Source organism: Pan troglodytes, chromosome 7 (genome assembly GCF_028858775.2).
Source record: "Pan troglodytes isolate AG18354 chromosome 7, NHGRI_mPanTro3-v2.0_pri, whole genome shotgun sequence".
Lineage (NCBI taxonomy): Eukaryota > Metazoa > Chordata > Mammalia > Primates > Hominidae > Pan > Pan troglodytes.
This window is the reverse complement of record NC_072405.2, coordinates 50,243,670-50,255,682: the sequence shown is the minus strand read 5'-3', so window position 1 is coordinate 50,255,682 and position 12,013 is coordinate 50,243,670. Positions and strand designations below refer to the sequence as shown.

Sequence of the window (12,013 nt, the reverse complement as noted above, 5' to 3'; positions counted from 1 at the left end):
TTAAAAGGGCCATCCAGTAAAACTTATTTATTTTTTACTTTTTCTTTCCATATAATAACTTGCTTCTCTAGTCTACAGTCGAAGTAGAAAAATAGGGGTAAGAATGCCATTTCAGACACTGACCTCAAAGTGACAGCTAACAAAAACAGAAGAAAAAGCAAAACCCCAGGAAACTAACACACAAGCTCATGAACCACAGCAATTGAGGGCCATTTACTGTGGGATCAGTTAGCCCCAAACACTGTGGTGTATCTTTAAGGAAGCACACTGTATCATGAGCTGACAACAATTAATGTGACTTTAAGATAAGGTTACATTGTATTTGCATTTCCATATTATACATATATATATATTATACATGTATGTATTGTATATGTATATATGTTAAAGGAAGGCAGGAACTTCCTCAACTACCTACAGAACTCAGCGTTCAAGTTAACTCATTCCTCAGGAATTCTGAATAGCCAAGATCTTTTATGACCGAGAAGAAATACGCCAAGGACACGCCTGTAATCCCAGCACTTTGGGAGGCCGAGATAGGCAGATCGCCTGAGGTCAGGAGTTCAAGACCAGCCTGGCCAACATGGCGAAACCCTGTCTCTACTAAAAATATAAAAATTAGCTAGGCGTGGTGGTGGGTGCCTGTAATCCCAGCTACTCAGGAGGCTGAGGTAGGAGAATCGCTTGAACCCGGGAGGCGGAGGTTGCAGTGAACTGAGATTGCGCCATTGCACTCTCGCCTGGGCAACAGGAGCGAAACTCCATCTCAAAAGAAAAGAAAATAAATATGCCAAGGAATTAATTTTTTCATCAGGTTTAAAATAAGTTGTTATGATCATTTTTTAAGTGAGCTCTTTGCAAGCTGCCCAAATCACAAGAGCACTCAACTTAGAAAAGAAAGCTTTTCCACATGTCTGTCAACTGTTCCGGAGACTGTAGTACAGATAGATGGAAACCACAGGCCCCTTGTCTACTCAAGGTGGGGAGAGGAAATAGATTCAGGAATGGAAATAGAGGGCTAGCATTTACTTTTGTTCAAGAGAATGATGAGAATGGAATCATAAACTGTTTTCTTTTAAGATAGATATTTAAAGGATTTATTGAAAATGTAGCTTTTGTTCTGATGAGATTTTCATTAGAAACAGGTGTGAGGAGACTAGTTATCAGTGAAAGAATAAATAATGCCATCAAAAAATAACCAAAAAAAGTATAATAGGAACCAGTAGAAAGCAGAAACAGGATAGGAACTTGTAAAATTCATCAACTTCCTTAAGCAGTTTTAGACATTTTCTGTATATTTTTTCATCCATTGGATAGGGTTCTTTGAGTTTTCAATTAGAAAATATCCTGTAATTTTTAATAGGTTCTTGAGTAATTATGACTTTTTTTCTATCTTTATATTCGTAGTTCTCTTGGTTACATTTTTAAAAAAATTATATTTACTTAAATGAGCTTGAAACTTGAGGTGACTAAAATGTTTGGAGATCTTACATTTTCCAAGTAATAAACCTCTATTCTTAATTTTGTTAATGCCTATTTATTATTTCGTGCTAAACTGCTTATAAATTATTTTCTTATTAAAGGTTTTAAACACTGTAACGTACAAAAACAGGGCAATAGGAGCAAACAAAAATGCAAAGATCACAAGAAAAACGTCTTTTGGGAAGTGGGATTATACTTTACGGAATGTTCTTTCACATCCAGATATTTGTGTATGCATTGCCTATTAAGTAATCTTGTATCCCTGTCTTTAAAAATCAAAAACAATGAAGCAATAATACTGTTTCATTTGGTTTATCAGTAGGTTCATTGCGAAACCTACTCTGCCATTAAGAGCATGACATAGATGGGCTTAAGGCAAAAGAAATTGTGATCATTGGATGCCCTCTGCTCCTGTGCTGCTTTGAGCTTAGCTTTGAGATCCTAAAGAGGTAGATTCCTAGGTGATAGAGTAGCCTAGGAAGATTCCTCTGCCTTTTGATTCTCCTCTGGACTTTATTTGATGCTTAGATTATGAGATTGTCACTAGAACCAGTTTGATTATTCTCGTCATCCTAGTTACTGAAGAAGAAACCAAATAGAATCCCTAATGCCTTTGGCTATTAAATTATTGAGTAAAATTGATGAAAGAAGAATACAAATAATAATCGTTAAGTAGTAGCAGCTGTAATTACCATCCATTGAGCTTGGTACTGGACTAAGCATCTCTGGTGTAATTCTGTGAGATGAATATTACTGTATTCATTTTGCAGACCTGGTCCCAGACAGTACAGTGTATAAGTGGCAGAACTTGAAGCTCACTTCTCTCTTACTACATAGCCATAACCATTAATCACTGGGCCTACGCTGCTCCATGTAGCATGTGTATCTAGGTTGATCTCACTTGACTTGTACCATAATCTTAGATTTAAGTAATATTTGGTATAATTTTTATTGTTACATTAAAAATTTGCTACAAGTTGACTGCACAAACTGCTACTATGTTGGGCCATGTTCAGAAGCCAGAAGGTACTGTAGAAATTCCTGAGAAGAATAATTGCATCATTCTAGAAGTTAGAGAAGCATGCCCAGCTGCAGCACAGCCCTGATTCCATGGGCTGGGTTATCAGCATTGTGGCAGACTTTAGAATCAACTTCCAGTGTGGAGGTGACACTTCATGTGCAGTTGATCAAAGACACCGTACAACTACCTGTTTGATAGCTGAGACCTAGGTCCTGCCAGGAAGAAGATCACTAAAAGCAGCCCCCAACAAGATTCTCTAGGGCTAGGAGTATTCATAATCTTTATAACTACATTTCATTTCCTGTAGTCTCATGTTCTTTCTATATGATAGATCTTTTTTTCTGTGAGAGAACAGCAGTTGTTTATAATATTTCTAGAAATATTTTGGTTTTCCAGTAGTTTTTTTTCCAGATGATTCCCTTTCGATTAGCAGTATCATCCCAGTGGGCTTGGTTCTAATAAAGTAAGGAGCTTTTAAAATGTTTTCAGTGAGAACTAGATTGGAATAAAGTAGATCATAATGCTTGTTTTCAGTTTACTATTTTTCACATAATAAGGTTCACTAAAGTTTTTTTTTTTTTTTTTTTAATCATCAATAAAATGCCATACATCTTGCCATTCTAAGGAAGTGGCATGAACTCCTCATTTACTGGAGAAGACTTGATAGTAATTTTCTCAGAGATTTTATTTCTCCTGATGTTTTCTTGAGCAATTTGGTTACTGTAAGAGCTTTAAACATTTTTGGCCTTCTCTCACAGACCTTAGGAAATAAATTGTACTTTATTTTCCTCCCTTCCTCCCTCCCTTCCTCTCTCCCCTCTCCCTTCTGTTTCCAGAAAAGTAATTAGCATTTATTGAATATTTTCTACTTTTTAATTGACAGATAAAATTGTATATATTTATCATGTACAGCATGATGTTTTGAAATATACACATTATGAAATATGACTAAATCTAGCTAACATAAATGGTACTTTATTTTCATGTCTCTGTGCTGAGACCTAACAGTTGGATTGGATGCCCTTAAAGTTGGCATTTATCTTTACCATAATTAGGAAAGCTTCATGGTCTGTCACTGTTTTTTGCTCTATCATTTTTACAAAAATACTTTAAAAAGCACAAAATTTTTTAGGTTTCTCTGATTCGTATTATAGGAAGTATTTAGTTGTAATATTTAGCCCTCAAAATGAAACTGTACTCAGATAGTGTTACTTCTGTATCTTCATGCTGTGACAAGTTAAGATTGCTCACTGAGAATTTAGCACAGTAAGAGGTAAGTAAAACAGTTAGGGAGGGAGGTGCCACCCGTTATATCTACATAAGGAGACTCATTCTTCCTCTTCCTTTGAAGAAGAAATTACTCAGAATCCAGATATTCAGGAAGGTGGTCTGGCAGTTGTAGGTCACCTGTAAGGCTTAGTTAATACATTTAGTGCTCATATTAGATGATGAAGTTTATAACAAGCCATTTCATTCTGTGATTTGTAGCTGTGGTGGTGAAGAAGGAAAAACCTCTTTATCTAGTGGTTCCTCTTGAATAGTGGGGCTTGAGGCAGAATGCAGTGGAAACAAAGTAGCCAACAACACACTGCTTTCCATGCTCTTAGCTCCTGCTTCTTGACTCTAATTTATAGTGCCAGTCATTATTTGTTTCACTTAGTGCTTGATTTTGGAAGGGTTGTACTAATAATATAATTACAAGTTGTATTGGTGTGGCTAACATGAGAGATTTTGAAAAACAATATTGTATACCATAGATGTTTAGTAATAGTATACTACAAAAGTTCCTTGGAAACTTTCAGTGTGCTGAATTGAATGACAGTTTAAAAAATAAGATGTGAGGTTATATGGGAAGAATTAATGCACATTGTGAGTCCCCCAGGAAAGTTGGGAAAAAGCATGTGCCCTCTTGCCCTTATTTGAGCATGAAATCTTTAGTACCTGCAGGATTTGTGTTCCATAAATATACCTTGGGAAAAGCTTTAGTAGAATTTTAGATGTTCTCAGATAAATTATATTTCAAAAGCTGCTTTCAAAGTGGAAACTTGAAAAAATGGTTGTGGTCTTCACACAAATCAAACATTTTTGTGTGTGTTAATCTACTTAGCAAATATTATTTTCTTTAATTCTAGGGTAGTATTTTAAGCATAACTATCCAAATTGATAGCAAGTAAATTAATTTTTTCATCTCAGTACTTAAATATGAGACAAGATACAGTAATTTATTTGAATTATATATTTTGTCATTTTACCGTCCAGTATTTTTGCATATGCAGTTTTTTTTTTAACCTGTTACCTGGGTAGTAATGAGAGGCAAAAAGATGATAATTGTGGAAGTTTGAAGTACTCTAAAGTATAAAGCCCTGTCTTTTTTGTTTAATTATCGTTTACAGGCTGCCCAAATTGTATCTTTGTGAATTTTGTCTAAAATATATGAAAAGTAGAACTATTCTGCAGCAGCACATGAAGAAATGTGGTTGGTTCCATCCTCCTGCCAATGAGATTTACAGAAAGAATAATATTTCTGTCTTTGAGGTAAGGTAGATACTTAGTAATTGTCCTCTCATCCATTTCATAAGTAGGGCCACCTATATTGCATCTATTGTGCAACTTTCTGTGTCTATTTTATGTATCACTAAAATGGAAAAAGTACTAATTATAATTTTTAAAACTTCATTTGATTATAAAATGCCAGTTGATTTTGCATATATTAAGATGTGATAAAAGTACATCTTAGAATCTATGAAATATGGCATTTAAATGAAAGGATTTCTATCACTTATTTAAAAAGAATATCTCACAGAGATCTGTTTAATAGTAAAGATGATGATGATGATGATGATGATGATGTGTGACCTCTGCTCTGTGATTCTCTATTGCTGTTAGTAGCGCTCTTGATCCTCAGTTCTGTGGTTTTCGTGCCAAGTATTAATTGAGTACTTGCTTATGTGCCATTACTTACTGTAACAGTAAAATTTCAGATTGTCAGGATCCCCTCAGTCTCTCACTTTCTTGGTCCTCCCTAAGACTCTTTTAAGTGATCAGTAGAGGAGTTCTTTACCTTGGGAGAAGCTGGGGTAGGTGTGGTATATACTGTTTGAAGAGAATATTAAACTACCTGGGTTGTTGAGGAGTTCTGTTAGTATCGCAGACAGTGTCTTGGGAGCTAATGTGGGCATCCATTGGCATTTTGATAGAAAGCTCTGGCAACTCCATGAACACAGACAAGGCTGCCAGGAGCAAAAGAGCAGCAGAGTGCTCCTGGGCCTGGCCAACCTGGAGCTGCATTTACCACATGATTACTTGAGGAACCCGCTTGGTGCTTCTGCGTGGCAATAGTTAGTACCCCCTTAAGTAGTTTTATCTGGGTTCAAGCCCGATCATGGTAGTCAGATTGCATTGCTTCAGGCAGCTGGCATAGATTAGACTACATAGTTACATCTTATTTTACCTAATAAATGTATTTTAGAAGGGTTGTATTTAGATCTTTTGTTGTGTTAAGTACTTTGAAAACGAAACTTGCTATCTAAAGGATTGCTACAATTCATCTTTTTATTAAAGCAAAAATTGCTCTTTTAAAACCAGATTATCACTTCCTTATCTGGCTGTTCCTGCTATGTTGAAGGTATGAGATTTTATATATTTGGTTGTCTTAAAACAGCAGATAGCATAATACTGCCATTTCAAAGGATGGCTTCCAGGTTCCAAAGTGTTCTGGTCCTGGACACCTTCTCCTAGTCTGGACTGTGGATATCTAGAGATGCTTTTAACTGATACATATTATTCTAGAACTAAAGAGACCCTCTATTGACTGTTTTGTTCTGTTTATTTCTCTAGGTTGATGGGAATGTGAGTACCATTTATTGTCAAAACCTGTGTCTCTTGGCAAAGTTGTTTCTTGACCACAAAACCCTCTATTACGATGTGGAGCCATTTCTTTTTTATGTACTAACACAGAATGATGTCAAGGGCTGCCACCTTGTTGGCTACTTTTCTAAGGTAAGTATGTCAGCTTAAAGTTTGTTTGAACTCATATAGAAATCTGAAAGAATCTTTGCTGGTTCTCACTCGGGGACACAACAAGATGCAGCACCTCCTAGGTGTCATCTAGCTGTTCGGAAAGAATAGAAGGAACATTTGGAAACTTACCAGGTGCTAGAAGGTGCTTAGTAACATTCAACAACCTATATTCTCCTAGGATTATGGACTGCTGGCAATACTCACGGGGAAGGTTTTAAATGGCTTCTCTTCCCATGGTAATAACATGGAACTTCTGAAATAAACAGTCATTAGCTCTCTGAGTTCTGTCTCAGCTTCAATCTTCTCTTCCTAATTTGAACTTTAGGCATAGAAATAAGAGTAAGAAGGCATTTTGATTAAAGGATATTTTCTCCTTTTTTAATCTTCCATGCCCTTAGAGGGAGAAAGTTTATTTTCTAGTCAGAGAACATAAAAGATATACTTTTATTTAAGCAAGCCCATGGTAAAATCCAAGTGTATAAAACAGTTAGGGGAAGTACTAGCTTTTTATAAGCATTTATAAGAATTCTTTAGGCTACTTCATTAGTTAGATGTGACTTAAAATATATTCACTCATTTATAAAATTATAAAAGTGACTATTTTGTGTAAAGTTAGATACAACTAATAGGACTGCTCTGAGGAGCACCAGAGCAGGAGAGAAAGAAAACTCTGACATAATTAATGAGTCTTCTCACTTCTAGAGTGGCACACTGATTCATCATTTGTAGCTTTACGGATTGTTTGGGACTCAGATTCCGGTGCTGATCCTTAGGCATTGGCGTACTGTGTTTGAGTTGCAGATGGTGTTGGATGGCATTGTTTTGTTTTATATTTTTACTCTCCTGGGATGGTTGCTTTGTGGGTAATGGCAGTGACTTGACATTATCCTATCTTCTCCCAGCTGGGTAGTTGTTTGTTGATGTACGTTGCTATTCCCAAAGGACCAGGGCTGTGGGTTTTGGCCATTAGTCTTTGTTTCTTAATTCACATTATTATTCACTTTTACCAGCCTGTTTTCAAACTTGACTTGTATTTTCTCCACCAGGAAAAGCACTGCCAACAGAAGTACAATGTTTCCTGTATAATGATTCTTCCTCAATACCAGCGTAAGGGCTATGGCAGGTTTCTCATCGATTTCAGTAAGGATTATATTAATTTCTCATTGGTCTCTTCCGGTGGACCTTCTCTGTGTGTGTGTGTGTGTGTGTGTGTGTGTGTGTGTGTGTGTGTGTATTTAAAGATTTGTAGGTGCTTTGTTGGCTGCTAGTATCTTTTGTCATATTGCTATATGATTCTTTAAAACCTAAAGCCACTGCTGGACACTGTGGCTCATGCCTCTAATCCCAGCACTTTGGGAAACTGGGGTGGGAGGATTGCTTGAGCCCAGTAGTTCAAGACCAGCTTAGGCAACATGGCAAGACCCTGTCTCTACAAAAAATTTAAAAAGTTAGGTGGGCATGATGGCATGTACCTAGGGTTCCACCTACTCAGGAAGCAGAGGTGAGAGGATCACTTGAGTGCCCAGGAGGTTGAAGCTGCAGTGAGCAATGCTACCCCTGCATTGCAGGCTCTAGCCTGGGCCACAGAGCAAGACTCTGTCTCAAAATAAAAATGGAAATAAATAAAACCTAAAGCCACACGTTCCTTTTATTTTGGTTGGACACGAAATTTTTTTTTTTTTTTTTTTTTTTGACAGACAGAGTCTCGCTCTGTCACCCAGGCTGGAGTGCAGTGGCGTGATCTCGGCTCACTGCAAGCTCTGCCTCCTGCGTTCAGGCTATTCTTCTGCCTCAGCCTCCCGAGTAGCTGGGACTACAGGCACCAGCCACCACAACCCGGCTAATTTTTTTGTATTTTTAGTAGAGACGGGGTTTTACCGTGTTAGCCAGGATGGTCTCGATCTCCTGACCTCGTGATCCACCCGCCTCGGCCTCCCAAAGTACTGGGATTACAGGCGTGAGCCACCATGCGTGGCCTTGGACACGAAATATTTTTAAACAGCTAATATTGAATAACATTTTGTGTGATGTGTAGCACATACCTTTAATTTCCTATTGTTCATTTACAATGGAACTTAGTTTCATGCAATAATACTAATAATACTAAAAACATTGTATAACTACTTCAATTAGCACTAATAAGGAAGTACTGTGGGCCGGATGTGGTGGCTCATGCCTGTAATCCCAACAGACCAGCCTGCCCAACATGGTGAAACCTCGTCTCTACTAAAAATACAAAAAATTAGCTGGGTGTGGTGGTGGGCGCCTGTAATCCCAGCTACTTGGGAGGCTGAGGCAGAAGAATTGCTTGAACCCGGGAGGCGGAGGTTTCAGTGAGCCAAGATCACGCCACTGCACTCTAGCCTGGGTGACGAGCGAAACTCCATCTCAAAAAAAAAAAAAAAAAGAAGTACTGTACCTGCCGTATTTTTGTTATCCAGTTATCTGAGAAAATGTGTGCATTTTTTTTAGTTAGGCTCTACCTAGTGGTTAAACATCTGCAACACATCTTTAAATATCTGAAGAAGTGAATGATAGAGAAAATTGTTTAATCTGAGTTCAAAAGTGATAGCTCACAGTTCTAAAGAGATCACTGTGGGATCTGTGTAATTTGAGGGAATATTTTACCTCAGATATTGCTATACAATGATATTTAGATGAATATATGCAGAACTGATGGTTCAAACAAAGGATTTTGATTCTAGTCTTGAGATGTTAATTAAGCCTTCTCTTAGCTTTAGACTGTCCTGTCCATATTTTATTGGAAGCTTGTGCTACTGGTTGTTTTACACATTTTCTGGTCTTTTTAGATGAGCAGTAGGGGATGGAACTCAAATTACTTCCTTTAATGTTAATATATTGTTTTGAAATAGGACTCATGATTAGACATGTTATATATGCCATTAAATTGCAAAGTTAGGGAAAATATTTTACTTTTGGTGATTGGGGGTGTGTGTGTATGGTATACAAACAGTCCGTGCAATAACAGTATTGTTTGTATTTACTTTTCCTAATGTAATACATGTTTCCAAATTAACATTCTTAGACTGCTTTTACGTTTTCTTTAATGACAGTAAAAATACCTTTCTCTGCCATCTCCATTTTCGTTGCTTTTCCTTAGAAGTTAGGCCTTTGTTTTTCAGTTCTTGAGAGTTGTGCACTATAGAGGACAGAGTCCACAGTTCCACACTTATATTGGCAGTCCTGCTTGCCTAGAGTTAGAATGATAGGTAATTGTGAGGAGTTTTGGTTGAAGTGAAAGATTGTCATCTAATTCACTGACAGAACTACAATTTTAATAGGATTATGTGAAAATGAAGGCATTCTTTTGTACTTCTCAGTTCAGATACAGCAGTTGCCACCTAGTGGTCCAAATAAAGCATGCAAGGCTTGTTTTCCCCAGGACGTTGAACGAAACTGTTAACAGTCCTGATTTTTAACACTTCGAATATTTTAACAAGGTGATTGATATTAACTGTAGACATAATAATACTAACTTAGTCTTCAATATATATAAATTATGTGTTCTTTCTGCAGATTTGTTTTGAAGTAGTTTTGCAATTTGTTTCTCTCTTTTTTTTGTGGAAGGAATTTACCTTTGGAGTTATTCTTGGTTGTAGAAGAGGGGATTGTTATTTTGGTGAATCCAGTTTTTCAGAGTTGCTGACCTAGTTCTGATTTGAGTTATTTGTGATTCTTTAGGTTATTTGTTATCAAAGCGTGAAGGCCAAGCAGGGTCTCCAGAGAAACCGTTATCTGATCTGGGTCGTCTTTCCTACATGGCATATTGGAAAAGTGTAATATTGGAGTGCCTTTATCACCAAAATGACAAGCAGATCAGCATTAAGAAGTTAAGCAAGTTGACTGGAATCTGCCCTCAAGACATCACTTCCACACTCCACCACCTACGAATGCTGGACTTCCGTAGTGACCAGTGAGTATCACATCTTTTTGTATACCTTTGAAAGATAATTAGGTTGAAGTTTTTTGGATCAGCCAGTCAGATTATTGATGAAAGGGCATTAACTAATATAAATGATATACTTGGTGATAATGAGATATCATTTTCCTTTCTAGGATATTTTATTTGATTGACTATATATATGGTCTATATATAGTCTATATATATGCTTTTTAAACTGAATTGTTTTTCTGATACCCCTAATTTTTGGACCTAAGCTACTGAATCTTTCATCTTCTAGTATTGGGAGCTCTTTCACAATACAAGAAGTAACCACTCTAGAAACAGAGTCATTAAATAAAATTCCCATGTTAAATTTTCATATAAATGGCACAAAGTAAATATAGATTGAAAGGAAGAACAGACAGTTCACCCTTCACTAAAGTGGTCAGAAAAAGGTCACAAAGAAAGGAGGCATTTGAGCCAAATAAATGGAGAATAGGAAAGAGAGTGCAGAAGAGCAGCAGAACTTCTGGAGCGGGACGTGTGAGACAGCAGGCAGTGAAAACAGCCCGCGGCCACGGTAGAGAGCGAAGCATTTGTCTTGCTTCACACTCCTGGCCGTCTCATGTGGTGGCACATTTCTGCATTCCATCGTCCCAGGCAGGCTATCTTTGCAGCACCTATCATCTTCTTACATGCTTCACCAGGGGTCTCATCTCCACATTCATTTTTATGTACACCTTGTACATTGTTGATTGCTATAAACTTTTCTCTGGTTCCAGATTTGTGATTATCCGCCGGGAAAAACTTATCCAGGATCACATGGCAAAGCTTCAGCTGAATTTGCGACCTGTAGATGTAGATCCAGAATGTTTGCGCTGGACTCCAGTCATAGTGTCCAACTCTGTGGTCTCAGAGGAGGAAGAAGAGGAGGCTGAGGAAGGAGAAAATGAAGAGCCACAGTGCCAGGAAAGAGAATTAGAGATCAGTGTAAGGGCATGAATAGTCTCTATTTTTGATGACAGAAGATATATTTTTGATTTCATGAGTATTTATAATAATGTATTATGATCGTCTTTCACAGAAAAGTAAATTCACATTAGAATGTCAAGAGTTTTATTTCAATGGTAGAGATTTCAAGAAGACTGGGCCTGGTTTACTTAAGTATTTTTAAGCCTTGGACAATTAGGAGGAGACCATCAAATTTCTTATAATGTGTTACTTGTGAGAAAAATATTTGTTACCAGGGTGCCAAGAAGCAGCTCAGTTTTAAGCTGGATAGTAGTTGAGAAATCTGAATTGAATCCAAATCTGACAGTTTTTAAAAATGAAATGGAGGTTGGGTGTGGTGTTTCATGCCTGTAATCTCAGCGCTTTAGGAGGCCCAGGCGGGAGGATTGCTTGAGACTAGGAGTTCAGGACAACCAGGGAAATATAGTGAGACCCCATCTCTACAAAAAAAACCCAACAACAAAATGAAATGGAGATACATTTTCCTTAAATAGAATATTAAGTAACTATTGTAAACTTGTGTATGTTTTCTAATGGGGCACCAAAACATCCTGTGGACACACAGATCTCTTTAG

The 12,013-nt window shown here is 37.3% G+C and overlaps 1 protein-coding gene across 5 annotated transcripts in view; it reads left to right on the top strand.

Moving 5' to 3' along the window:
- Positions 1-12,013, top strand: part of KAT6A (lysine acetyltransferase 6A) — a 123,107-nt gene that overhangs the window by 98,423 nt on the left and 12,671 nt on the right. For all 5 annotated transcript variants that reach the window (XM_054656673.2, XM_016959405.4, XM_016959404.4 and 2 more), the window contains 5 exons: positions 4,897-5,038; positions 6,341-6,502; positions 7,570-7,663; positions 10,226-10,457; positions 11,210-11,417. In XM_054656673.2, coding sequence (XP_054512648.1) covers positions 4,897-5,038; positions 6,341-6,502; positions 7,570-7,663; positions 10,226-10,457; positions 11,210-11,417 — 838 coding nt within the window. The remainder of the gene's footprint in view (positions 1-4,896; positions 5,039-6,340; positions 6,503-7,569; positions 7,664-10,225; positions 10,458-11,209; positions 11,418-12,013) is intronic.